Source organism: Macrotis lagotis, chromosome 3 (assembly GCF_037893015.1).
Source record: "Macrotis lagotis isolate mMagLag1 chromosome 3, bilby.v1.9.chrom.fasta, whole genome shotgun sequence".
Lineage (NCBI taxonomy): Eukaryota > Metazoa > Chordata > Mammalia > Peramelemorphia > Peramelidae > Macrotis > Macrotis lagotis.
In genome coordinates this window covers 211,755,303-211,783,164 of record NC_133660.1, presented here as the reverse complement: position 1 = coordinate 211,783,164, position 27,862 = coordinate 211,755,303, and the positions used below count along the sequence as shown (strand labels likewise).

General features: G+C 38.2%; 2 protein-coding genes across 2 annotated transcripts in view; one reads left to right on the top strand and one right to left on the bottom strand.

Annotated features, from left to right (window-relative positions):
* STX18 (syntaxin 18) overlaps positions 1 to 8,667 on the top strand; it is a 139,824-nt gene extending 131,157 nt beyond the window's left edge. The window contains exon 11 of the mRNA XM_074229804.1: positions 968 to 8,667. Coding sequence (XP_074085905.1) covers positions 968 to 1,063 — 96 coding nt within the window. The 3' untranslated portion in view covers positions 1,064 to 8,667. The remainder of the gene's footprint in view (positions 1 to 967) is intronic.
* Positions 3,890 to 27,862, bottom strand: part of NSG1 (neuronal vesicle trafficking associated 1) — a 37,569-nt gene continuing 13,596 nt past the window's right edge. The window contains exons 3-4 of the mRNA XM_074229803.1: positions 17,867 to 17,977; positions 3,890 to 4,302 (exon numbers count right to left, since the gene is read on the bottom strand). Of these exons, the coding sequence (XP_074085904.1) occupies positions 4,102 to 4,302; positions 17,867 to 17,977 (312 nt within the window). The 3' untranslated portion in view covers positions 3,890 to 4,101. The remainder of the gene's footprint in view (positions 4,303 to 17,866; positions 17,978 to 27,862) is intronic.

Here is a 27,862-nt window from a genome sequence, read left to right as displayed (position 1 = left end):
TTGAAATCCATGGCCTTTTATTGGAAATCTCAAGTTCCTGAGTTAAGTCAGAGGATTTTCAAACCTTGCCTTTTCAGATCAGTATTTCAGTTTTCTAAGGGTATCTTTCTTTATTCTAGCTATTGCCAAGTATTTGCTACTCTGAATTTTACTTTCACTTTATTTTTATTTCCCAATATAAGTGTTCATGAATTTTAAATCAAGCACCAAGGGGCATCTTGCTGAACTGCAGCAACTGTATGTCATAAGACTTCTCAAAGTTGATGGGTAACATTGATTCTTGAGTGGTTTGTTTGTTTCTTGGTAGTAAGGATATTGTACTTTAGGCAAAATAAATATCTTCTGATTAATTTAAAAATGTGTCCTGCCTTTACTTGGTAATTAAATTTACTATTTAAAGAAAACATGTACCAAACAAATACCATTGTTAGCAAGGAAATGGGATAATATTTGAGATTCCTAGGCAACCATCAGAAATGGAGAGCACTGAATTTGGAGTCAAAAGATCTGGATTTAAAGCCTGGTTCTGTTTCTTTTGACATGTGACCCATTTGTATCCTTAACCCCAGTTTCTTTGTTTGCAAAGTGAGGGTGTTGGACTACAGATCTTGAAGACTTACTTTCTGTTCAAGACTCTATGATATTATCCTAGGAAAAATACTAATTTTATCATTCAAAATTTAGAAACAAAAATTGACTTACCCCATGCAGCATGACCTAATGAAAAATCTGGGCTAATCTGGGCTAAAGATATTCATGATGAGAGCCCTAGACTACAAGCACTAAATAGATTTTTTGCAGTATTCAAAAGCAAAAATGGCTCCTCATAAAAAGGTGCTTCCCAGAATCATGGAATTTTAGAGCTAGAGAAGGACTTGAGATATCTCATACAGAGAAGTAAATATGATAAATTTTTGCTTTTAAGTATTGGAAGTTTCATAAAGTGGTTGGACATTTTGTTTTGCAGGCAATTAAAAACAACGCAGGATTCCGTGTTTGGATTCTTTTCTTCCTTGTGATGTGTTCATTCTCCTTGCTTTTCCTGGACTGGTATGATAGCTAGTTGGGGTTATGGGTTTTGTTTTTTTTTTTGGAGGGGGAGTGTCTTGCTTTCTGAAGGCCTTGGTGCCTTGATCATCTGAACATTAAAATCACAGAACACTTTGCTTTGAGCAAAGCAGAATATACTGTATGGTGTTACATGCAATTGTCACACAGGTGGGATTCAAGTATTTTGCAATGAAGTCACCTATTGAGATTTATGTATGGACATGCTCACAAAGGGAATCCTCAAATTATTTCAGTATATTTGGTAGACCCAGTGAATCCTTGCACTTAGAAGGTTTTAGTTTAGCAATAAAAAGTAAAATGAATTGCTGAGTAAAAAACCTTTTTAGAAACATAAAATTATGCTAAATAGCTCAATAGTAGAGAAATTCAGCTTCCTATCAAAATAAGTGATGGAGTAAAGAATGCTTTTGGTGTGCAGAAAATATATAGATGTTAATTTGAAGGAGAGGGTTTTGCAAGGAGACTGCCTAATTTCCCATTCTTGTTTCGCCTCAGGGAAAACATATGTAATCTCCCTTCAAAATGATGATTTCTCTTCTTTTTCCTGCTATTTCTCATCTTACTGAAATGATTACCTGTTCATTCAGAAAAGCTTAACGTCTTTGTAGAAAAGAAAAATAATAATCTGCTTATCTTATGCATTTAACATGATCTAACTTATTAATTATTGTAGATTATAAATGTAAAAATCAAGATTTGCAGATCATTCAGAATACATATCATGTAATGACAAGGTCCTGAAACATTACAGTGGAACTAAAGATCAATTTGATAGAAGCCAAACTTATCAAGTATTTATTTCTAGGGTAGAATCAGGATATAAACACATAAACAAAAGCCAGTACCCTAAGTTGACTGCCTCCTGAGTGAATCTATTGCATTATGCTTTTATGACAGGGTGGGCAGGTAGTTCATATTAGGCTCAGTCTCCTGCTATTACATTCAGAGGAGGTCTTTGTACAGAGGAGGAGATCTACACTGGAAGTCCTGGGTTTCACTATTGTCCCTCAGCAGCTGGCTGCCTAGAGAGTAGAAGTTTGAAAGATTAGTTATTGATTGAAAGAGCAAACATCTGTAAACCATCTGTGTAGGCCAAGTGACAAGAAGCCTTGCTGTGTCTCAGTCCCCCCTTTGTAATAAATGTGTTGATGTAATTCGTTTTGCCATAATATTTGGTAAATGCATGTGGTCTTTTGAAATAGATATTAAGCAGCCATTGATATCCTTATTGTACTTTATTTACACAGAGTGAAAATGTCAAAAGTTACATGCGAATGAATTTACATTCAATAAAGTTAATAATCCACTAGAAAATACAAACATGGTTTGTTTTAATCATGTATTTATGTGAATTTGAATTCTTTTTATATGCAGGAAAAGTTTTGGCACATAATTTATTGCTTTTTATGCATTCCACACAGCTCTGACTTTTACACTTGTCTTTTACAGTACATAACTGGTCAGTGAACACTCATTCTATGTTTGGTACCTAAAACAGTAGAATTAAGAAAGCATGGTCCTTGTTTAGAAACATTCTTGATAATAAAATATATTAGTCTTAGAAGAAAAATTAAGGAACCTAGGGTTGGATTGACCATGCTTACCATGTTTGTTTGACTATAAATCTGGGAGAATAACCTACTTTGTTTGCTGTTTATTTTGGTTATCTACTAAAAAATAATGAAACTTTTGACATGTCCACTAGAGAAAATTGCACATTCAAAATAACATGGAGGAAAAAATTGTGAATATCTTTTTATATTTAATTGTTTTACACACTTATTTGTCTAACTGGCAATTTTGTAAACATATATTTGATGTTCAGAATAAAATTGAAATATTTCTTTACAGAGACTGTGAAATGAAATTTCCTAATTGAACCTGCAGATACAATACTGGTCTCCATGCTCTCTATAATCTGTTCCTTATTTCTAGGGGTTATTTAAAATTGGTCTCTCAATTTTTACAATTCAGAAATTCAGAAAGCTTAGATTAAAACAGCCACCACATTTATCTCCCTCCCCAACCCACTCCCAACCCCTTTAGTGTTTCCTAATTAACTTGCAAACAATAAAGCTCAATGCAGACCCATTTCTAATGGAATATAAAAATGAACCCACGTGAATGAAGATTTCCTTTTCTATCAGATAAATTACAGAGTGGACTATCTACAAAAAAAAAAATGGGTTTCCTCACCATCCAGGAAGGCTACCCCAGGAGGCCAGGAGGCCACTTCTAAACAGAACTTCTTTCATCTCCCAAATGCATTTCCACCATTCAACTACACTCATAATGAAATGTGTTCATGCTTTTTAGTAGCAATCACATGGAGTTTCAATTCACCTCTTTACTAAAACCACTGAGGAAATGCAGTGAGTTCTATTGAGAGTAATAAGAAAACCCCATTGAACATGCCTTGTTGCAAGAACTTCATCATCACTTACAAGTCAACAGCATGGGAAATATGTGATAAATGTGCCACCTGATGAATTTTTCCCCCCTTATGTCTAAACCAGGCATTGGCTTGATGATCTGGGTGTCAACTTTGCTATCACTGAATTTGAATTGGAAAGAATTTTTAAGCTCAGCTTTCTCAGAGCTAAACAAGAGATCACTCTAATTATGGCTGTGGTGTTCAGTTTGCAAAACAGCAAGGGGATTAAAAATATATGTCATAAGACAAGTAAACTGCATGATTTACCGGGCATCCCAAGTCCTAGCATATCCATCGTACATTTATTTTCTGTACCACATCCAGTAAATGACAGCCCATACCTGGGTTAGTTAACTGAAGATTTCTTAACATGGGGAATGGCATCAGAGCTCTTTAAGCAATGCTGATATGCATTTGGTTTTATGCCCATGAATGTTCTGCAGCAAGTTTTATTTGCAAAGCAGTATCAGCAAACAAAAGCAGTTGCACCATAAATGAGTAACCTCTAAATTATCCATAATTATATTAAATGAAATGTTCCTTAAAGTCCCTTTGTTACCTTCAAATGACATATTGTAAATAACGGGCCTATGCCACTAAGCTGATTTCTCAGCAGCTTCCGTCTCCTGTTCAGACAATTTCTCCTCAGACAGCACCGACATCCACGGAGACACTGAGCGAGTGATGGTTTGCTTGGCCAAGTTGTAGTGGTTGATGACTGTGTAAAATTTCCCCCGGGCATTGGAGTCTTGTTCCGAGTAGTAGTTCTCTAATCCTGCTGGAATGCATTGATTATTCTGAAAGGAAAAAAAATCACTTCAATACAACCTTTTATCTCAAAACAGACACATCTTGCTGAACTTACATCACATTCTCTTGTATCTGTCCTCTCCTTTATAAATCAACTGCCATCACACTAGCCCAGAGTATCATTTCAATCTCTGGGACTAATGCCTCCTAATCAGTGGCTCCCAATCTTAACTCCCCTATCTCTCCTTTAATAAACTATCATATTAATCTTTCTTATACACAGATCTGAACATGTCACTCCTTTTTACAAACAAAAAACCCACTTCCTTAATAGCTTTTCTGTTAACAAAAGAATAAAATACAGACTCCACTTTAACAAAGCATCTCTACAATATGTTGTCACCCTATTTTTCTTGTCATATCTCTTACTGATGCACACTTTCCTAATCATTACGTAATGCCCGAAATGTCCTTCTTCACTTTCTTTTGAAATCACATTCATCTACTAAAACGCAAATGCCCCAATCCAAGAAGCAGTGGGCTGAGTGTTGGGCCTCAAGTCCTGTTCAAATGGAATTCTGATTTCAAATAAGCTTCAAACATCTTATTGTGAATCTCTCCCCAACCTTGTCAAGTCATTTCATCTCAATATGCCTCAGTTTCCCCAACTGTAAAATGAGAGCGAAAATGATAATTGTACCTGCCTCCCATGGCTTTTGCAAGGATTAAATAAAAAATTTGTAAAGCAATTTTCAGAATTCCTGTTGCTTAATAATGAAATGCTTGTTTCCTTGCTAATCCATACCCCCTTCCTAGTTGGAAATGAATTTTTTTCACTTTACATTATCACTTTCTTCTTGTCATTTTATATTATTTGTTTGTATACATGTTTTATACCCCTAAAAAATTTTCAGCTCCATTAAAACAGAGATAGTATTGTACTTATCTTTGTATCTTATTGCACATACTATTTTTAAAACTGGTGAATTGTTGAAACTTGATGTTAGCAATACACACTATTTTTAAAACTGGTGAATTGTTGAAACTTGATGTTAGCAATACACTTCACTGTAACTAGGTGGCAGGGTGATTAGAGTACTGGGCTGAGAATCAGGAAAACTCATCTTACTGACTTCAAATCTGGCTTCAGATACTTCCTAGCTGTGTGATCTGGACAAGACATTTAATTTAACTCTGTTTGCCTCAGATCCTCATGTGTGAAACACGCTAGAGAAGAAAATGGCAAACCCCTCCAATATCTCTACCAAGATTGGGATCTTGGAGAGCCAGACACGGCTGAAAAATAATGGAACAGTCACATTAATTATACATTATAGACCCAAGCCTTACTTTGCCATAAGATCAGCTCACAGATGGAATTAACTGCAGACTAACCAGAAAACTATTGTGGGTTCAAGCTGTTGAAGAATTGTGAGTCATCAGAAAAGAATAGTGGACTTAGAGGCAGAAGACTGGTTCAAATCACAGCTTTCCTTACTATGTCTATGACCTTGAGCAAGGGACCCAACCTTGAGTTGGGTCTGTTACCCACATCTGTAAAATTAAGAGTGTTTGACTAAATCATACCAAAAATCCCTCTAGCTCTAAAAATCCTATGCCATAAATTAATAATAAACTAATAGAATTTCCTTAGCAAAACAGGCAGCTGTGCCTGAGGAAATTACAAAGCATAATTTCATCTTTTTTAACAGTTCATTATCTGTAAGTGCCTAAGGATTAGTGGTGGCTGTACTATACTGTACATGTAAGAGATAGGAACAAATGAATACTGATTCTAAAACATACCCAGGAAATTGCCTGTTTGGTGGTGGTGGTTCAGTCAATTTTTCAGTCATGTCTTACTCTTCATGACACCATTGAGATTTTCTTGGTAGAAATATTGCAGTAGTTTAACATTTTCTTCTTCAGTTCATTTTACAGATGAGGAGACTGAGACAGTCAGGATGACAGCCAGAAAGTGTCTGTGACCAGAATTAAATTCAGGAAGATGAGTCTTCCTGATACCCAGCCCATTGCTCCATCCACTGTACCATCTATTTGCATTTTGTTATTAATCCTTATTTGAGTCTCTTTTTTTCCCCTTTATTAGTGACTTCTGTTTCTGCTAAGCAGTGTATAGATTAAGTGAGCATTCAGATGAACTTCTGGTCCTTGAGCTTTTATCAATTCTTGCCCTGTACCCTATTTCTGTAGATGAATAAGATGACCTGAATTACTTGTCCTTTGATGGGAACACTTTACTTGTGGTGAGACAAAAGTTGACATAACACAATTCTTGGGCTTGAGACTAATGGGGCAATTCACTGTCAAATTTTACGTGAGTGGAAAGAAAAAATCCAAAAATTATTTTTCCAAAATTGGCCAACTAGTCAACAATAGATACTACATTGACTTTGACCTAAGGCTGACTTCATTTGCCAAATGAGAAAATTGTAAAGGACTTAAACAATGTCTGGCTCATAGTAGGAACTGTATTAATACCTATTCATTCTCTTCATCCCTACCCTCTGGGGGAAAAGTGAAATCAAGGCCAGATTTGGAATCAGGAGACCTGTGGTTTGAATCCCAGAACCTAATATGCTAACTATATCTTGGAGAAGTAAAGATCTATTTGCACTATTTGCCTCAAAGAACTGAAATCACAGCACCTATTGTTTTTATGCTACAGCAGTAGGAAAACAGATAATGAAGTACCTGCAACAAAGGGTGTTACCAAGTGGCTGACATGAAAAGTATTGATAAAACCACAGTAGTTGCCTTGATGTTTCCCTTTTAGACAAGTGAATGGATAAGATATGAACACAGAGTTATTAAATGTTACATGAAAAACACATTAAGGAGTTAGAAAGTGCTAAAGTGAAGACTGGGGGGAAAGGCACAAGTAGCAGATCAAGAAAGGCTTCAGAGAAGGAGTGGCAGGTGAGTTCAGGGTGAGCTATACCATGCCTAGAAGGTGCGCTATGTCAGCTCCAACCAGAAAGGTGGTAGCAATCCCAGGATGTGGAGGGCTTTCAACACTAGTTCATTTAACCACTGAAGTTTTTAAGCAGAGTGGTAAATTTTATTAAGCACCTACTTTGTGCCTGGCACTTTGGTAAAGGCTAAGAATACAAATAAAGCCCTTCTCTCAAGGAACTTACTGTCTACCAGGAGGAAGACAACAAAAATGGAAACTAAAAGGGGGAGGGAGGCAGGCAGGGAGGAGGGGTAACAGACCAGATGTTTTTTCACAAGAAAGATTATCTTAGAAATTACATGGAAGGCATATTTAAAGAGTAATGCCATCAAACAAGTCCAAGACTACCAAACTTAACCTTTAGTGAACTGTACCATCCTCTTAGGCTATTATTCAATATCTCTCCTCCCAGTTTTGTTTTGGTGTTTTTAACCAATCTGAAAAAAACCAACCATATTTCATGCATTCACTTCCTATCATCATGTTCCACATCTATTGTTATTTAGGGTTCCATCATTCTACTTCCCCAGGTTTGAAACCAAGCCTCTGGTAAGTGTGGAGGGCCACTGCAGGAAGGGCTAGGAATTCAAAGGCAAAGGCAAAACTTGCTTTCTCCTCCCTCACTCCCTCTGCCAAGCAGTCATCAATTGCTAAGTTCTGTGAGTTCTCCCTCTATGACGTCTTTCATCAGACCCTGGGTTGGGCCCTTATCACCAACCTTCTGATTTACCTTATCCCAGTCTTTCCCTTCTCTGTGGAGGGCCCTCCACAGAGGTGCCAAAGTCATCTTTATAAAACAGGTCTGACCAAGCTACTCTGCAGACAAGCCTATTCAGGCTTTCTCTGATTGACATTTAAAGCTTTTCCTCTAAAATCTGGCTCTGGCTAACCTTTCCAGATTCATTTCCCATCACTCTCCTTCATTCTCTTATATCCTAGTCAAACTAGCCTGCCTGCTGTTCTCTGAACCCAGTAATTTATTTCCTCCCCTCTTGCCATCTCACTGGCTGTCCCCTAGAACTGCCATGCATTTGATCCTTCTATAGAAGTCATTAACTTTATTTAAAGGGCAGTTGGGGGGGTGGCTACTTCCTCCAAGACACCCTTCCTGATTCCCCCTCAATCATAGGATCAGAGACAAAGCTGGAAGAGACACAGGCCATCTTGTCCATTTTACAGAGGACAAACTGAAGGCCTCGATAGCTTAAGTGATGTGCTTACAATCAGGCAATGTCTGCACATTGTTGGAGTGGTAGGAAGTCCAATACTTGTCCACCGTGCCATCTTGCCTCTTCAAAGTTCCTGGGAACCATTTACAAACAGAATTTATAAGATCATAGATTCAGAACTAGAAGGGACATTGGACACCATCTTCAGTCCATTCTCCATTTTACAGTTGAGGAAACTGAAATCCCAAGAAGTGTAGTCATTGGCCCAAGATTACTCAAGTAATGGGGGCAGGATTTGAACACCGGTCATCTGTAAAGCCAGCAATCTTTACATTGTGTCAGGTTGCCTCTCAAGATGGTAGAGTGCTCCTCCCATCTTTTCTAAATACATTGATTTAAGTTTATTTTTTTTTTATGTAGTGTGGCCCACAAAATTTATTCTCCTTTAGGGCAATGACTTTTTTGTTGTTTTGTTTAGGTTTTTTTATCTTTTTTGTTCCTCATATCTTAGCAGCCAGAGTAACATGCTTGCTATTTATAAATACATGTTGACCATATACAGTTTATCAGATAAAGATCCCATACCTAATATAAAAAACAGCTTTGTCAAATATATAAGAATACAAGTTAATCCTCACTTGATAAATGGTCAAAAGATATAATCAGACAGCTTTCCAGTGAAGAAATCAAAACAATTTATAGTCAAATGAAAAAAAATGCTCTAAATCATTATTGACTAGAGAAATGCAAAACAAAACAACTTTGTGATATCACTTCAAACCTACCAGATTGACTAAGGTGATAGAATGGGAAAGTGACAAATGTTGGGGAGGAATATGGAAAAATTGGAACACTAATTCATTGTTGGTGGATGTAAATGGATCCAACCATTCTGAGGACTATTACTCGGTCTATTTCCAAAAAAGAATTAGGGGAAAAAGGAAAAGAATGTTCTAAAATATAGCACTTTTCTTTCTGGTGGCAAAAAAACTGGAAATTGCAGAGACGCCCTTCATTTGGGGAATGGCTGAACAAGTTATGGTATACAATTGTGATGGAATACTACAGTGCTATTATAAGAAATGATGAACTCGAGGATTTTAGAAAAACATGGAAAGACTTGCACAAAATAATGAAGAGCAAAATAAGCAGAACCAAGAGAACATTATACAGCTAACAGCAATATTGTTTTAAGTATGAATTCGAGTGACTAAGTTATTTTGACTAATATAAATACCCAAATTAACTATAGAACCTCTGTAGGAAGATGTTATCTGCATCCAAAGAAAACTGATAAATAGAAGTGTGTATAAAATAATTTTACATATATATGTAACATATATATATATACACACTTCTTTGTATCTAAAAGTAACTATCTTTGGGGGGAGGACACAGGGAAGGGAAGGGAAGGAAAAATTTACATAATTTTGTATATTAGAAAGGAATAGCACAATTGTGCATATAGAGTTGCAGTTTCATGTACAAGCACCTTTTTAAAATTAAGTACACACACACATACACATATATGTGGGATCTAATTGAACAAAGTGAGGATGGGAATATACAAAAAGGCAGAAGCCTGGTAAGCTGGGGATTGAGAAGATCATGATGTGAGTCATAGTCTTATAGACTTAGAACTGGAAGAAAGCCCAAAAGTCATCTAAGTTCTCATTTCAAGAGAAGGAAAGGAGCTATTGAGGTTAGTGATTTGCTCAAGGGAAAAGGTCAAATTAGATTGGAACAGGTGGCTCTGAAATAACAGTAAATCATATTAATATTTATTTATAAAGAATTCAACCTATAACATGTCATTTGATCCGTATTAATACCACCAGACCCAGGTTGTTCTTGTCACTCTGGGTTTTCCAAATGCCTGGGAGCCCATCATCTCCTTTTTCCTGTTATCATTCACACCTTGCCAAACCCCCAACCCTGGATTACTATTCTCAATATCTGTTTCATTTGTTACTGCTCATATGCTACTGATTGTATCTGGAAGACACTAAACCATTTAGCCTGCAAAGTCTTTCTTGCAACAAAATAATCTTTCTACTTTTCCCTAAGCGATTAACCCACTCAGCAGAATGGCTCTTCCAAATGTTCTCTTCTCCACAAGATTCTTAAAACACCCCTTTCCCTAATCCTCATCAGTTAAAGAACTCACCTTATACTTGAACCAAAGAAAACAAGTGGTTTACCACTAATTATTCTTCCCTTCTCACACTCCACTGTTATCCCTCACTGTCTTTTCCTTCATTACAATCTCTGATGAAGAGGTGGCTTCTTTTCCCTTTTCAATGCCAACTCCTTTCTCTATATGTAACATTGATTCTATCACTATCTTCTTCAGCAAATTGTCTACTACTCTCCCTCTCCTTTTTTCTAATTTTCAATCTATTATCTATTTTTTGCTTCCCTGATTTCTACAAATATGTCCAGGTCTTCTCTTGTCTTAAAAAAATGTCTCCAAATATATGTAAATACATAAATGTATATATAGAGAAATATGGACACTTGATACTAGCTGCATGACTTGGGGAAGATACTTAACCTCTCATCCAAGGCCATCTCCAGTCCTCCTGATTTATATCTGGCCATTGGATCCAGATGGCTCTGGAGGAGAAAGTAAGGCTGGTGACTTAGCACAGTAACCCCTCACTCAAATCCACTTTATGTCTTTAATCACTGCATCACCTCCTTGATGCCATGGTCTTCTTCAAGAAAGAAGGGCATCTGTCTTTTAATCTGTCATTTAAATTCATCATTCAAATGAAACTGGTCTCTCCAAAGTATATATTAATCACCTCAACTAATCTGGATTGTATTTTCTCATTCCTCATCCTTTTTGACCTTTCTGCAGCATTTGACATAGTTGACCACCTCTTGGATGCTCTGTCTTCTTTGGGTTTTCAGGACAACGCTCTATTTGTTTGCCCTTCCTGTATAATTGGATCCTTCTCATTCACATTTTCTGGATCTTCATCTATGTTACACTTGTAATATAACTGGGTAAAATTCAAGAATCTCTCCTAGGTTGTCCTCTTTTCTTTCCCTCTCTACACTGTCAGTAATTTCACCAAATCCCATTAGTTCGATTCCCATCTGTATGCAGATGATTCCCATATCCATATATCCATCCCTAGCCTCTACCCTGAACTTCAGTTCTTCATCACTCACTGTCTGTTGAGCATTTTAGAATGGATGTCCCATAGGCATCTCAAATCAAAATGTCAAAGATAGAATTCATTATCTCCCAACCCACCACCCTTTAAACTTCCCTATTAATATCAAGGCCACCATTCTTCTGGTCAAACAGAGCCCCCATCCTGGAGTTCCCCTCACCTCCTCACTCAAAGGCCTCATGACCCATGGAGCTACTAAATCTTGAGATTTCTATGTCTTCCCTAATCCTGAAGCTGCCACCCTCATTCACCCTCTCATCATCTCTCATGGTGATTAAGCAGCATCCTACCTAGTTTCCTGACTTTAAATCTCTCCTGATTTGATTCTCCTCCACAAAGCTATTTTCCAAAAGCACATATCTGGCCATATCACCTCCTAGCCCCACTCCATTAACTTCATAGCTTCTGCTTACCAAAATGAATCAAAAATAAATCCTGTCTGTTTGGCATTTAAAGGACTACCTGGCCCTTTCCTCTATTCCCAGTCTTACACATTCACTACTTCCACACACTCTCATGATGGAACTAGACTGGCTTCTTTGCTGTTCCTCACCCGTGATGTTCTTCTGTATCTCATTCTATTACTTCACAAAGACTGTTACCCCTGCCCAAAACGCTTTCTCTCTTCACCCCTAACCTCTCAGAATCTCTGGTTCCATTTAAGTCTCAGCTCAAATTACACCTTTTACAGGAGGCCTTTCCTGGGCTTCCTAGCTGTGAATGCCTTCCTCTTCAGGATTATCTTAAACAGACATATATCTTATTATTCTCCCAAGCTATTTGAAGATAAAAGATTGCAACACATGTGGATCTATGCTTAGGAAGAAGAGAGGGAAGAAAAAAATTTAAAAATTCAAAAACCTTAAAAAATGATTGGTAGAAATTACCATTTTATGTAATTGGAAAACATTTTATGTAATTAGAAAAAGATTTGTTTTCAGTTTTTTTTTGTTTCTACAACCTTAGCCCAGTAGATAACACATAAATAACAACTGATGGAGAACACTATGTTGGGGAAATCTTAGAAACATTTTTTCTATTTTATAGATTAGTAAACTAGGGCTCAGCAAGGTTAAGAGGTTCACCAGAGGTCTCACAGTTGGCCAGAATTTTAACTTACTTCCTTGGGAGGGATGTAGGGATGGGAATGAGGAGTGAAGAGGTTTACAGAAGAAATTTCTATTCTGAGAATACTTATCCAAGTAGAAAATCCACCATATCTCAATTCACTTTAAGCTGTATGGTGATATCTCAAGATTTGTTTGCATTTCCTCTGTAGTGAATACATTTCCCTTAAGAGAAATACTTCAAAAGCTAATATTTTAAACTAATTTTCCCTTTAACTCTTATTTTACACTGTCCTGTGGGACAGAAAGAAATATTTCTCTTTTTGTCAGCTTATCACACCCCTAAATAAGATACCCCGCCCCAAGCACACACAAAGAAAGACAATTCAGATAGCAAAGAAGTTTCATATTTAAAAAGAACAGCATTTTTTGTTTGTATTGTTTTGTCATTTTACATTGTACTTAATGCCAAATATTTCAGTTAGTTGAGAACGCTAAATTGAGAAATTCTCAAAGTGGTGGGCACATAGAACTCAAGATTCATTTATAGTTAATTGGGTTTTTTTAAGCTACTAAACAGCTGTTAGAATTAGAGTTACAACTGGAAGAAATTTTAGAAATAAGCTACTCCAACCTCACTGTACAAATGAGGAAATTGAGGCTTAAAGAGGTAACTATCCTGATTGTTCTCTGAATTCGCTCTCATTTTTCAATATATTTCCTAAAATAGGAATTGAAGGAATCCTAAAATTGAAGAAAATATTCCATATTTTAATCTAACCAGGACAGATGAGACCATAGTCAAAATGAGACTATGCTCAGAATATTTAGAGCATGAGCCCTTATTCTAAGCATTATAATTCTATTAATGCAGCATAAAAAAATCACATTGGCCTTTTTGCCTATAATGTCACACTGTTTCAAGCTGAGTTAGGCATCCACAAAAACTACCAAGTCATTTTTCCATGAATTATTTTAAATGTGCATCCCTTCCCATCTGAGTACTTGTTCTGCAGAATCAGTATAGTATAGAAGATAGATCACTGGGCTTGGGAGTTTGGAAGATTTGTATTCAAACCCTACTTTATCAATTTACTATGTGACCCTCAAAAGTCACTTATCACTGAGACCCAGTTTCCTTATTGATAAAAGGAAAATAATATCTCACAGGCTTGTGAGAATCAAGGGTAGATACATAAAATTCTTTGCAAACCTTAAGGCTTCACATAAATATCAATAATTAGTAGCAATCGAACGTTCACTTGTTGCTCATTGGACAAGAATATCATCTTTAGAACACTAACAGCCATGGGAAAGTTTATAGATGGGATGAAAAATGTGATTTTTTGCCATTTACCCTTTCCTAGTATTCAGCCAGGGTTACAGAAGCAATAGGGGTCACTATGCACTTGGGGCCATTTTGGATTTTTCTTCATTTCATGGATCAAGGGACCAGTCTCCTGGTGATGAGTCACTCTGTATTTAACTGACCTGAACAGATCCTGAGGACTTTTGACGACATGGTTCTTCATTAGTTGTGTTCCTTCTGTATGTGATGTGGAATTTTGCAGTTAATTCATCTAAGTTTGCCACTTACTAATATGTAATATTGAATTGGTCTCTGTAGCTCTCTGAGCCTCATACAATTGGAGAATCAGAAACTTAGAACTTAAGAGATCATAAATGTAACCCCATATGAAAAGAATGAAAGGTGAAAGATGCCCTGGATCATGGTTAGTAAATGTTTTTAAGGGCAGAATTTGAACGCAGGTCTTCCTGATTTCAAATTTTAATGCCCTATCCACTTCAGCATGCCCTTAGCTATAAAGTAAGAAAGTTGGGCATGAAATCACAGATTTTGCTTCAACTTTAGATCTCTAATGTTGTATTGTTACTTTTCACCAAATGTTTTCTATTATTTCTTCCCTTGCTATTCTAATTTGTTTTTTAGCCTTATCTCCTTTTTGATGGATAAGGAGAAATGGTTTGTTCCTCACCAAGCTAGAAGAGTTCAGGGAATTCTGGATTCTCCAAGACCAGTTAAGAAAAGGGAATCATTAAAAGATCTAGTGTGGCCTTTCTTCAAGAACAAGTCATACCAGACTGACTGATCCTTTGGGACAAGATTACTAAATTAGCAGATGGTGGGAATGTTGTAGATAGAGTTTAACTAAATTTCAACAAAGATTTTAATAGAGTATCTCATACTGTACTTGTAGAGAAGACAGATGTGAACTAGACAACAATAAATAGGGTTGGATATATTCAGAACTGGTTGGATGGCTTGGACTCAGAGAGTAGTCATTAATGGATCAACGGCCATATAGCAGCAGGTCTCCAATGGCATATTCTGAGTATCTGGGCCATGATATAACCTTGTTTATTATTTGGATAATGATATTGAGAGATGCTTATCCAATGGGCTGATGATTGACACAAAACTGACATAGAAAGTGTCTAGGATCCCAGAAAATTTAACAAACTAGAGCACTAGTCTGCATTTAATAAGATAAATTTCATGTAAAATCTTTTCTTTGGTACAAAATACCAGCACCACAAGTGCAAGCAAGATGGGGAAATTGTATTAAGAATGTGATTGTTCTGGAAAAGATTTGTGAATTTTAGTGGACTACAAGTTCAGTGAGTTAGTGTGATGAGCATAGCCTCCAGAATGGGAGAGGCCCACTGTACTCTATACTTTCAGCCCTCATTTGGAACACTGCTCTGGGCACCAGAACTTTTAGGTCAGTGGTAGGCTGAAGGATGTCCATAGGAGGGCATCCAGGTCATTAAAGAGTCCATGCCATATGAAGATTGGGTGGAGAGTCTGAGCATGTTTAGCCTGGAGAAGAAATGACTGAGTAACTACAGGATGGCCATGTTCGAGTTTCTGAAAGACTGTCAGGAGGTGGAGGGACCAGGTTTGTTCCTCTGGAACTGAAGGCAAAAGCATGAAAAATGAATAAACATTGTAAATATGCTAATTTAATCTTGATGTCAGGAAACAGTAGCTACCACTTAGAGCTGGCTAGAAGTGGAAAGCGTAGCTCAAAAGGAAGGGTCTTCAATAGAGGCTGGACAACTACCAGTCACTTATGGAATGGGAGGGAATCCTTCTGGGAATGACTTGGCCAGATGGTCACTGAAAGCCCTTCCAACTTTCAAATTATGTGGTTATAGTTCTCAGAAAGACCTCAGGATCCATGCTGCTATTATGCTGCCAAAGGCGTTTGTTGATAGGTAGGCAACCATGTCATATACTGCTCCCCTAGTTCACAGCAATACTCAATAAACCTTTTCTGAATAAACACTTATCCTGAGAATGCTCACAGTTCTGGCCATCTGTCCCTCTTCTGTGCCATTTTCAATCTGGAAAAAAAATCTGAAGACCCATTTTTCTTTTCAAGTCCATATTTCAGGTTTTTACTCATATATATATATATATATATATATATATCAAACCTCTATTACGCAGCTAAAGAATACATAAAAGAAATTTGTATGGGAACTCCTTTGATTTGTGTAAAAAAAAAGATAAATATTAACCTATACATTTTCTCACCTAAAATTAATAATGACAATTGCTGGCCCATGGATATCTAATACCCTTCTAATTCACAGTTAGATTTAAGTTTGTCTCTTCTCTATCTTTTATTAATCATGTGAAATTGACATATAAATAATCAGGGTCATGAAGACTTGGATTCTAACATAGTTGTTATTGTTTATCCTTTGTCCTCGAAGAGGACCGTGACATCAGGAAAGTAATACCTTGACATGCAAGTGAGTTGGATTTAAATGAGGAGGCCTCCTTTAGAGCTCTCTGAGTCCAGTGGCCAGAATACAGAAGTCAAGACAACTTGGAGATGATCCTGGATGCAGTGGGATACCTTGACCTTTTAAAGCCAATGTTTTTTCCCAGGTCTCAGTTCTAGTATGGCCATGGACACATAACCACCATTCTGAATCTCAGCTTCTTCATCTATATATTAGAGACTGTGCTAATAATAGTCTCTACCTTTTCAGGATTATTGTAGAGTTCAAATGAGATAATATATATAAATCACTTAGCTAACTTTAGGGTGCCATATAAAAATGTCAGTTGTTATCATTAAACAACTTCTCTGAGTCTTTGTTCCTCATCTATAAATTGAGGACATTTCATCTCTCTTATCTTCAAGGGCTCTTACAATGATCAGGTGATATGTGAATATAAAATTTCTTTGAGAATCATAATGACCAACAAATTATTATATCCTTATTTTTACAATTATTACAAAATTGTAAGCTCTTTAAAAGCAATAATGTTTCATAATTGTGACCCCAGCACTGCATATAGTAGGTACTTGATGAATGTTTGTTGAATTAAATTAGAATTATATATTTTCCTATAGGGCATAAAGTATTAGAACTAAAAGAAATCTTAGAAAACTGGGTTCAAATCCCACCTCTAGTGCTTTTCATACCAGATGATCCTGCCCAAATCACTTCCTTTCCCCTGGGCCTCTGTTTCCTTGTTTATAAATGAAAAGGTTGGATCAGCTTTTCTCCAAAGCCCCTTCCAAATCCAAAAATCCTATTCTCTTGTTCAACCCTTTCATTTGCTAGATAAGGAATAGAAAACCTAGAGAGAGAAGTGATTTAGCCAAGGTCACATGGTAGCAAAGATGGAATTAGAATTTGTGGTTTTCTATATCTTAGATTCATGAATGTTTCTGTATTTGAAACCAAGTACTAAATCTAAATGATTTATTCAGTTAGCCCCAATATTCAATTTTCATCTTTTCTCCAATATAGTTTGAGAATTTTAAGCATGTCAAAAATTCATTCAATTTGTTTAACAAACATTTGTTAAGTAACTGTTTGATAAGTTTTGGTGATATGAAGGCAAAAATAAAGTCCCTACTTTCAGAGAGCTTATATTCCAAAATATCATATCCAAATGTAGTATGGCTGTGCCAAAATAATGAGATTCCCCCAAAAATAAGTAAGAAAAATGGAATAGCTTATTGCTATGGACTAACCCTCAAATAGGAAGCAATCCTCATAACCTTAACTCTTCAAAAGGGAAAAAAATGCTTAAAATGAAAAATAGTATTGATCATTGGCTGAAGTGGGGTTTTATATATACCAGATTTAGAGAAAAGAGAAGTACAGAAGTATGACCAATATGATAATGAATTCCCAATGCCTCATGGGTGACATTGCTTTACCTTAAAAACAAATCCTTCTGGACAAGTATGATCATACTTGTAAACCTTGTAGACCACCAGAAAAACAACACAGGTCAGGAACGCCAAGGCAAACAGGACCAGGACTGTGACCTGCAAGGAGAAACAAGATGAAGAGGGGATTTGTCATTTGGGCTTGTCCATTTACTGCCATTTGCAGATTCTCACTAATATCAAGAGCTTCAGTAAGGCATCTTAGAATCTTATCACAGAGTTAAAGGATCTCAGAAGTCAACAGGATAAAGTACCTCAACTGGAATCTCCTCTACAAGATCCCTGATCTTCCAATCTCTATTCAAAGGCTTCCACCATGTGGGAAGCAGCATGAAAAAGTAGACAGGCTGATTATTTCAATAGGAGTCAGGCGCCTTGGGCTGTTATGTTCTGGCCTTGCCACTTACTATGTGACCTTGGACAAACTTCAACCTTGGAGACTCACTTTCCCTATTTGCAGAACTTGGATAAAAACACTAACTTACATGGCTTCTGAGTACTGAATGAGATAATGGATGAGAGAGCTGCACAGCATACAAATTTAAGTGATTATTACTACCTGTAACAACAATTCACATTTGTAGAGTGTTTCAAGGTTTATAAAGCTCTTTTCTCACAATGATTCAGAAAGGAAACTGACTGAAAACTACAATTTAAGCAGGCTGCCTAACTAGAGATATCAGCCATCAACCAACTCAAACACTAACTAGAACCCAATCAGAAGTCATAAAACAGTTCAGCTAAAGAAACTGAAAATCACAATCAATTTAAAGAAAGGTATTTAAGGAAAAGGCATGCATTTATTTATTGACACCAATTAGAAAAGTCTTCCTCTGAAGTCTTATTGGGTCACGGAGGTGGCCCTGGCTTCTGGGAAGCTGTGCAAATTAAGCATAGGCATTGGCAGGACCTTCCGAGCTGAAAAGGCTTGGAGTAGCATCCTGATGAAAGACCAAAATGAAAATCCAAGAACCAGGCTACTCTGGTGGCAGAAGCCCATCACCAAAGGACTTGCCATTAGGAAATGAATTTCATTGACTACAGCAACTCATGAAACCACCTACTGATTCTATAATAGATGTTTTGAAGAATTCCTTAGCACAAATTTTCAGAGACATGAACTTTGAATGTAATTTCATCTACTTTCAGTAGTGGAATATGGTTTTAGTTGAGGAAACCAAGGCTCCAAGATGGGAAAGAATATGCCCAATGGTTTTATAGGAGCAAACCAAAATCAGAATGTAAAGCACCAGACTCCCAGTTTAGGACTGACCTTACAAAGGTCATCTTCCTCAAAAATGTCTCAAGAAACTTAATCATAAGTAGAATCCAATTTTTCCTCCCATCTATCTCTGGCACACAAGCATCATCTCCAGGTACAATTAACCTGTCAGCAGGGGACAATGTCAGAAGCCACAGAAATCCAACAGAGCTGCCCAGGACATCTGACATAGAAAAAAAGAAATCTGGGAATAAAATTCACCAGAGGTAACAGTAGGGGTCTTCTAAAATATGCCAGATTTTTAACAAAGGCCAGTCAGTTAAATTCTTTGGGCCTTAGTTTCCTTATTTTTCAAATGGGAATAGTTGCCAGGTCCTGCTTTGTGCTCAAATAAGGTAAGGGAAGGAGAATGCCAAGATAGGAAAAGCACTGAATGAAGGAAACAGAAAATCCAGATTCAGGTGGCCCAGTGGATTAAGTGCTGAGCCTGGAGTCAGGAGGATCTGAGTTCAACTCTAGCCTCAGATACTTAGCCAGCTGTGTGACCCTGGGCAAGTCACTTAACTTTTGTTTGCTTCAGTCTCCTCTTCTTCAAAATTAGAATAATAACAACACCTAATTCTCAAGGCTGTTATGAGAACAAAATGAAATAATATTGGTAACGGGTTTATCACAGTGCCTGGCCACATATGAAGTGCTATTATTTGCTGGCTATTCTTATTATTAGTGATGGCTTTGTTGCTTAATAGGCAGATCACTTTGCCTCTTTGGGTCTCAGTTTCTTTTTCCATCCAATGAAAGTGATTGAACTAGAAAAACCATGAGTTTCCTTGTCTAGTAATCAAATTACAGGAATGTATAAAAGCCTGGACAGGTCTAACTGCTCTCTTGGAATCCCCTGGATTCACTTTTAGAAACAGCAGCACTTGCCACGATTACTTAATTATTTATCCTGTCTAGAAATATTATTAAATCACATTTACTTAGGAAATCTATCCAAGGAAGAAGTATTAACAGCTAGTAGAAGACAAAGGACTGTCTTCCAAAGGTACAGAAACAGAAATGGAAGATTATGAAGAGCTACACAGCAAACTCTACCAAAGAGAATGTGCTTGAAGGGGATAAATATCACAGGGCAGTGGCAGATCATTTGCCACAGGATATAAACAGATCAGTTCCTAAAAGCCATATTTAGCCCTTAAATAATTGCTGCTTTAACTGTATGTGGCATAGTTTATTTGGTCTCTGAACATGTTTTAAACTGTGCCCTTTCCCATCACTCAATAATTTTTCCAGTTAGAAGGTACCATGAAAGTAGCTACTCCAATCTCCCACCCAATACCAGAGTCTCTACTTGCTCCTCCTCACACAGGCAGCACCCCATCTCCTTGTCTAAATCAAAAATTTGAAAAGAGTTTAGGGGTCATAAGTAGGTGCTTAAGATTTTCCTCCCTCCTTTTTTTCCTTTCTTCCCTTCTTTCCTTCCTTTTTACCCTTCCTTCCTCTCTCCTTTCTTTCCTTCTCTCCTCTCTTCCTCCCTCCATTTCCTTTTTTCTTCCCTCCCTCTCTTCCTTGTCTCCTATAATCCTTTTTTCCTCCCTCCCCCCTCTTCGGACGCTTCCTTCTTTCTCCACTACTCAAGTCTGCCATTAAACCATCCTGGCTTCCTTTGACACTTAGCTCATACCCTCCCCTTCTTCCAGGGGCTTTTCCCAGTCTCAGCCAAACACTGGAGCCTTCTCCTGTGACACTGCCTTCCCTTTCTTCTACATATCCCTTGTCCCCAAGGTTTTCATATGGGGTCTTCCTCATCAGAATGGGCGATCAAGGACTGTATTTTCTTATCTTTGTATCTCCATGCTTAGCATAGTGTCTGGTACACTGCGTTTGTTGAGCAACTATTGTTGAAGTGGCCATCCAGTCCCAGAGTATTTGAAATGGAATGGGTTCATGATCAACATTCTCCTTGGCACAGGGGCAGCTAACAATACATGATCATTATGTATGGTGTACATATATGTTGGTGTGAAGTACAATATCAATGTTTGTGAGATTCCTGCATAGGAAGGGATCCCTGACATCCTTAGAGAAACTCCTTAGAAATAAAACTTTGGCTAGGTGCCTCAGAGTCTGAAAATAACCAAACAGGACCCAAATGATTGACTCTGGGGGGTCATGTATATACCATAAAATTGTCTAAAGATTTACAAAGCACCCTTGTTAGCCTAATTATCTTGATGTATCTGTTAAATTCCAGGACTGCCTCCCCCTTCCCCAGATGCAGCTGGAACCATAAGAGAGTAAATTCCATTCCCTCAAACCTGTGGGAAGCCTGTGAATATGTGACTCCCTCTGTCTCAGGAAACAAGTTCAGATGTAACACAAAGACCCTGACCCTTTTCCTACTCTGTCTAGCCCCCTATCTGTACTGAGCCATATGTTTACATATGTTTGTATTAGTATGACAAGAAAAAATATCTAACTGCTGTCTTTGCTTCTGTATCCTGCTTGCTCTTGGTACCCCCTCCAAAACACTATAAAAACCCTATCCTCTGAACACTCAAGTACTATCTGATTTGGGTACTCCAACTCCAGGCAGTCCCCGGGAAATAATAAAGATCTCCAAACTTATCAAATTCTGTTCTCTGTCTCGCTCTTTGGATTCAACAGTGTCTGGGGTATCCCAGAATCTTAATGCTATTTTAAGCTATTAAAATTGTATTATGGCTTTTGGAACATCATATATATATATATATATGTATATATACATATATATATATATATATATGCATATTCATCAAAAGATTTTATTTGGGGGTTGGGGATGAGGGAATGGACAGTTAGGTGACCCAGTAGATAGAACACCTGACCTAGAGTCAAGAAGACTCATCTTCCCAAGTTCAAATCTGGCCTCAGACACTTACTGTGTGACTCTGGGCAAGTCACATCATGCTGTTTGCCTCAGTTTCCTCCTCTGTAAAATGAGCTGGAGAAGGAAATGGCCAACCACTCCAGGATCTCTGCCAAGAAAACCCAGAGGGGGCATGGAAAACGAGACATGACTCAACAACAACAAAAAAACATGGCACAGGCACTCACTACAAATTGTAGGCTTGGTTTAAGAGCCGATAAAAAGAACCAAATAGAACCTGACACAGCTCAGTTTGATGGAAAGAGATGTGGGGGCTGCTACTAACTCATTGTGTGACCTCTGGCAGCTCACTACACCAGGCCTCATTTGTAAAATGAGAATACTTGATCCTAAATGATCCCCCAGCCCCATCCTGGCACCAAGAGTCTAAGCCTTGGAATTGTTCATGTCCAGAATTACCTCCTCACCTAAGAAGATTGATGGGATTTACTGGGGGCATTACAATGGCAATTTTGAGCAGTAGTGTAATCTGCTAGTAAGAGTAATGCAGCTGATGGAGGCAGCTTGTTCTTATTGGGCTCTTGTTTGCTCTTCTTTTCTCTGGCCCTTGCAGGAGCATAAGACAGCATCAGCCAGGACTTCCTGCTGACACACCAATAACTCACTGTTTGTAACAGGATTAGTCATTGTCTGCTCAGTCTTTTTTCATAAAGCATCAGCCTGTTTCAATGGTTTGTTTTTTATAGGTTATTTTTTAATAATATGGTTGGTTTAAGCCTCCTTCCTGAGCTTATCATCACCTAAACGTACAATATTTTCATTTTCAAAGGCCTCTGCTGAGTGCTTATTCTATGACCTAGAAACAGTGGGATGCCAACACTGCATGGACCAGATGAATTCTTGGATCAGAGAACTGGGGGATTCTAGGATTCTACTGAGAGAGAAGGCCAGCTGGGGAGGGGAGCTCAAGGAGGATGCACACCCATCCTATCTAAGGAACACCAAGAACAAGAAGGGATGGCATGATGATATATGGGGATCCAATCTTATGGTAGAAGGCCAGGCTGAGGCAGTGGCCATGGATATGGCAAGGAGGGGTAGGGGTAGAAAAGGCATTTCAAAGGAAAAACGGATGGGTCGTGGAAAAAGCCCTTGGACTGACAGTCCCAGAATCTGAGAATGAATTCTCTCCTGCTTACTGGTTCTTTTTTGGCCAAGGGCTAGCCCCTTCATGTCTCAGTTTCCTCATCTGCAATAAGAGACTGAATTACATTATCTTAAGGTCTGTTTTTGGTTCTAAATTCCATGATTCTTGGTGACTAAGTGACTGGATATGAAAAATGTGGCTGTGGTTAGTGGGGGGGGGGGTGCTAAAGATAGTTATAAACATGTTATGTTTCAGGTTACAGCATGGCACCCAGGGCTTGAGCACATGGGTCCAGGGAGATCTTTATGAGTTGGAATATAGAAGATGGTGCCCTCTCTGGCCCACACTGGCCAATCCCATGTTGCCAAGGCAGAGACAAAAATACCAGAAAGGCACAATTTCTGTAGTTATGAAAGCTCCTACTTCCCACCCCCAACCCACCCCCCAGACACAATCCAGAAATAGTCAACAGGGAGCAAAGAAAAGGGGAAAGGAAATTACCTTAAATGCTATGGTCCTGAAAATCCCCACCAAAGAGATTCCGGTATGATTCAGTACTATTAAGGGAAGAGGAAGGATAACCAGATTTATGGGCTCTTGAAATACTCCAGTTACCCTGCTTCATTTTGCAGTTATACAACAAAGACTCAAGGGGAAGAAAGGATTCACCCAGGGTCATACAGCAAGTTTAGACCTTAGAAAAGTAAAACTATGGTCCCAACTCTAATGTGCAAGTGACTATACTTATAGCAGGGATTCAAATATATGACTCCACCATTTTTGAACAAAAGAAACATGCTCATGTCACCAAACTGGAACAGCCCTTTGTTCACCTGTGTCATTTTTCACCCAAGGAAACTGAGACCCAGAGAAAAGTGACCTGTCCAAAATCACCTAAAACACTGAGTAGACAAAACAGGACCAGATCCTATATCTAATCCTCATTCTTTGTTCAAGTCAACTTCCCTTCTTTCAATCTCAGTTTCTTCATCTGTTGAATGGGGATAAGATACTTGGACTAGAGTTTGTAGACAGGAAACAATTGAGATCTGAGCACATAATGTGAACTCTCTTGGAAGCCTTTTTTATTTTTGGGAGCACCATCTATGTGTGTAGTAGGAATTAAATGTTTGCTTGATAAAAACTGCAGGACCCAAAATATTATCTGTTTAAATAGTAGAAAGAGGTAACAAAAGGCTTATCTTGGTGGATTGTAAGAGAGCCTGAAGGTTAGTATAAGGATGTGATGATTATGTAACCAGGCAGGTGTATCCCACCTATGCAGGGTCCTTAGTGCCTCTTAATTTTAGGGCCTTCCCCTTCTTTCTCTTTACCCTGTATTCAGCTTATTGGCACTTGTGTGTTTGCTTGTCATCTCCCCCATTAGATGGCAAGTTCCTTGAGGGCAGGGACTATTTTTCTTTTTGTTTCCCCAATATTTAGCAAGGTGCCTGGTTAATTAATTACAATTAATAACAATTAATTTTATTAATATTTATTGATAGGCTGAGCATTCTGCCTCAACTAAACCTTCTGTGTTGCTGCTTCACGTACTAATAAGCACTTCCAGTTTACGGAGCACTCTCCCTGCAGCAAACTTTCAGAGCTGGCCATGAGCCGGACTGGTGCTTTCCCTTCACCTACTCAACAAGCATATATTAAATGCCTACTGTATTTAGTACACCTCATAAATCATTGGGGGGGGAGAGACACCAAGATGACTATATCATCCTTGTCTTTGAGGCATTTACAATGTGATGCTATAAATAAACACAAATATATTTATATAACTCTAAATATGATACAAATTAAAATACAGTAATGCATGAAAGGATGTAGTGCTATGAAATAAAGTGAAAAAACATTTGAGCTAGTCCTTGAAAGATGTCAAGCTGCTAAAAATAGGGCACAGGCTTATGAGCAAAGCATCTTAAACCCTGGGGAGATGGGGACAGAGGTCCAGAGACAAGAAAATGGAGATACTAGCCTTCATCAACTGTGGATGGGGGACCTTGGAGTCCAGTTTCATTAGAATATAGTAGGGAGGACTTGGGGGAAAATAGCTGAAAGTCTTTATCCAAGTGCCTAGAAGCAATGGATTACCAAGAGTCTAAGATAAAATTCAGATGCTGAGATGGAAGGAAACATTCATCTATTATGCTCCTGCTATGTACAGCACTATCCTAAGCGCTTCATGAATGTTTCTCTACAATAGGATGCAAGTGTTGTTATTATCCTCCTTTGTATAGTCGAGGAAACTGAAGGAGACAGAGGGAAGTTAAGTGACTGGACCAGTATCACACTAGTAAGTAAGTGTCTGAGGCTATATTTGAACTCAATTCTTCCTGACTCCAGGTCCAGGATTGTCTCCCCTGCTTGACCTAGCAGCTCTGGCAGAAGGCTGGCTTGGTTCTGTGCTGTTCAGCCAGTAAGTACCCAGAGAGTGACTGTTAGGCATTTCAGCCCCTATGGGACCCTCAGGCTCCTCCAGTAAAAGAGGCCCCTAGATGGGAAGAAAGGTGTCCAGGTTGAGCCTTTTTGATTGTTCTTCACACAACTGCTGGAGACATTTAAGCAGCTGCTTATGACTTGACAGTACGTGGCTTGTACCATCTGGCCTCCCAGGAGCAGAGCTTCAAACTCACAGCTCTCACCCAGATAGATGCCGATGTTGGGGATAAGCACTTGTAAACCACGTTGCATTTGTAAGCAATCACTTTATTTCCAACAAGGCAGTTCCCTGCATACTGAAGCATATTATTAGCAACAACTTGCAGGAGAAAAGTGGTCTGAAAGATGCTGCTAAGGACATAAATGATCAGAAAAAAACAAGGTGGCCTGGCAATGTATCAAGAATGGTATAAAGGACAGATGGATATTCCTCCAAAGATACAGACAAGAATCATGGAGGAATCAGTGGAGGAAATAACTTCACCAAAGGAATTGTGGATCTATAAAACTGTTTCCTCCAGAAGTAAACTAATTTTCAATCTGTTGAATTGTGTGGGAGAGGGAGAATGTCTTTTCCCCCAAGAGTTTGCTGTAGATTTCAAATTAATATAATGCCAAAATTTTTGCAGAGTTTTCTGGTCTTCACTTTTGCTGGCCTCATACTACAAGGCCATCCCAGAACATGAAAGAACTCTGTTGACACAAAAAGGAAAGAGCCCCAGCAGTTTCCTAATTAAAATGCCCTAGAGGCTCACACCATCCTCGGATTCTATGTCATCAGACAACCTTGTGGGTCAAACAAGGTCCTTTGGGTCCTTCAGTCACTATATTCCCTCAGATGAAACCAAGAAAGTTCACTGGGTAACCTCATAAGTCACCTCTCTGGTTCTAAGCTCCAAAAGGAGCAATGAATGTAATGTGCTCTTCTTTTAGCTAAAGTAAAAGATCAACAACTCTCTGCTGACCAAATGACTTTGCACTAGGGACAAGAATTCCTATCTTGTAAGGCCCATATACCTTAAACTAGAGGTTTCTTACTCTTCCTCCTCTCCTCCTCCACCCCTTGACTCAGACTCTCCAGATTTGGAAGCCCTGCCCAATGAAGAGAACTCATTGCTCCTATCATACTCCTCTCTCTCCTAGTAGTCACCTTTATCTACAATATGCTGTTCAAGTTTCAAAAATGACAGTCAGATAATCTGATAAATCATGGTATGAATGTGCTAATGGAGAAAACTGTAGGAACTCCTCAGGGTCCCCTTTCCATGTCCTACAAGCATTTTAACAAGGGCCTTCTGGAGACAAATGATTATAGTTATTTTCCCATAATCATACTAATCAGAATCATTTTAAAGAAATTTTTAAAGGAATAAACTTCTGTAGAAGGAGTTAGCATAAAAATCTTTCTAGAATCAATTGTACTCCATGAACACCCTCCTCTAGGGCCTCAGAGAGCCCAAAAGTGACCCTGCATTCTTGAAGGTCAGAGTGATGGAGCACAAACCCTTTATTTTCTGCTATACTGGAAAACCTTTCAATGTGGGCCTGTTATTGAAGAACCATCCTAGTTAAGGCAAGCCTTCCAGGGATGAAATATTTTTGGCAACAGCAATTCATGAAGACTATCTACTAAGGTATAAAAGGAGTTTGCTTATCAACACAGGAAATATCCATTCCCTCTAAGTTATTGAGCAGTCGTTTCAGTCATGTCCAACTCTTCATAATCCCATTCAGGGTTTTCTTGGCAAAGATACTGGAGCATGCAGCTAGGTGGTGCAGTGGATAGAACACTGACCCTGGAGTCAGGAGGACCTGAGTTCACATTCAGCCTCAGACACTTTCTAATTTACCTAGCTGTGTGACCTTGGGCAAGCCACTTAACCCCATTGCCTTGCCAAAAAATAAGAATGGCAAAGATACTAGAGTAGCTCACTGTTTCCTTCTCCTCCTTTTTCAAATGAAGAAACTGAGGCAAATAGGGATAAGTGACTTGCCCAGAGTCATACAACTAGTTAAGTATCTGAGACTGAATGTGAACTCAGGTCTTTCTGTCTCCAGATCTGAAGCTTTATCTATCTACCTAGCTGCTCTTACAATACATATGCATATACATATACATGAATACATATAGATACAAATATATAGATAAATATAAAGTGTCCCAAAATAGATAATGTTAATATGTAATTTTCTAAATTAATCTGCAGCCAGAGGGATCCCTTTGTGTTTGAGTTTGATGCTAGATCATCCCTAAGCTCCCTTGCATCATTAAAATTCTGATATCTAAGGACC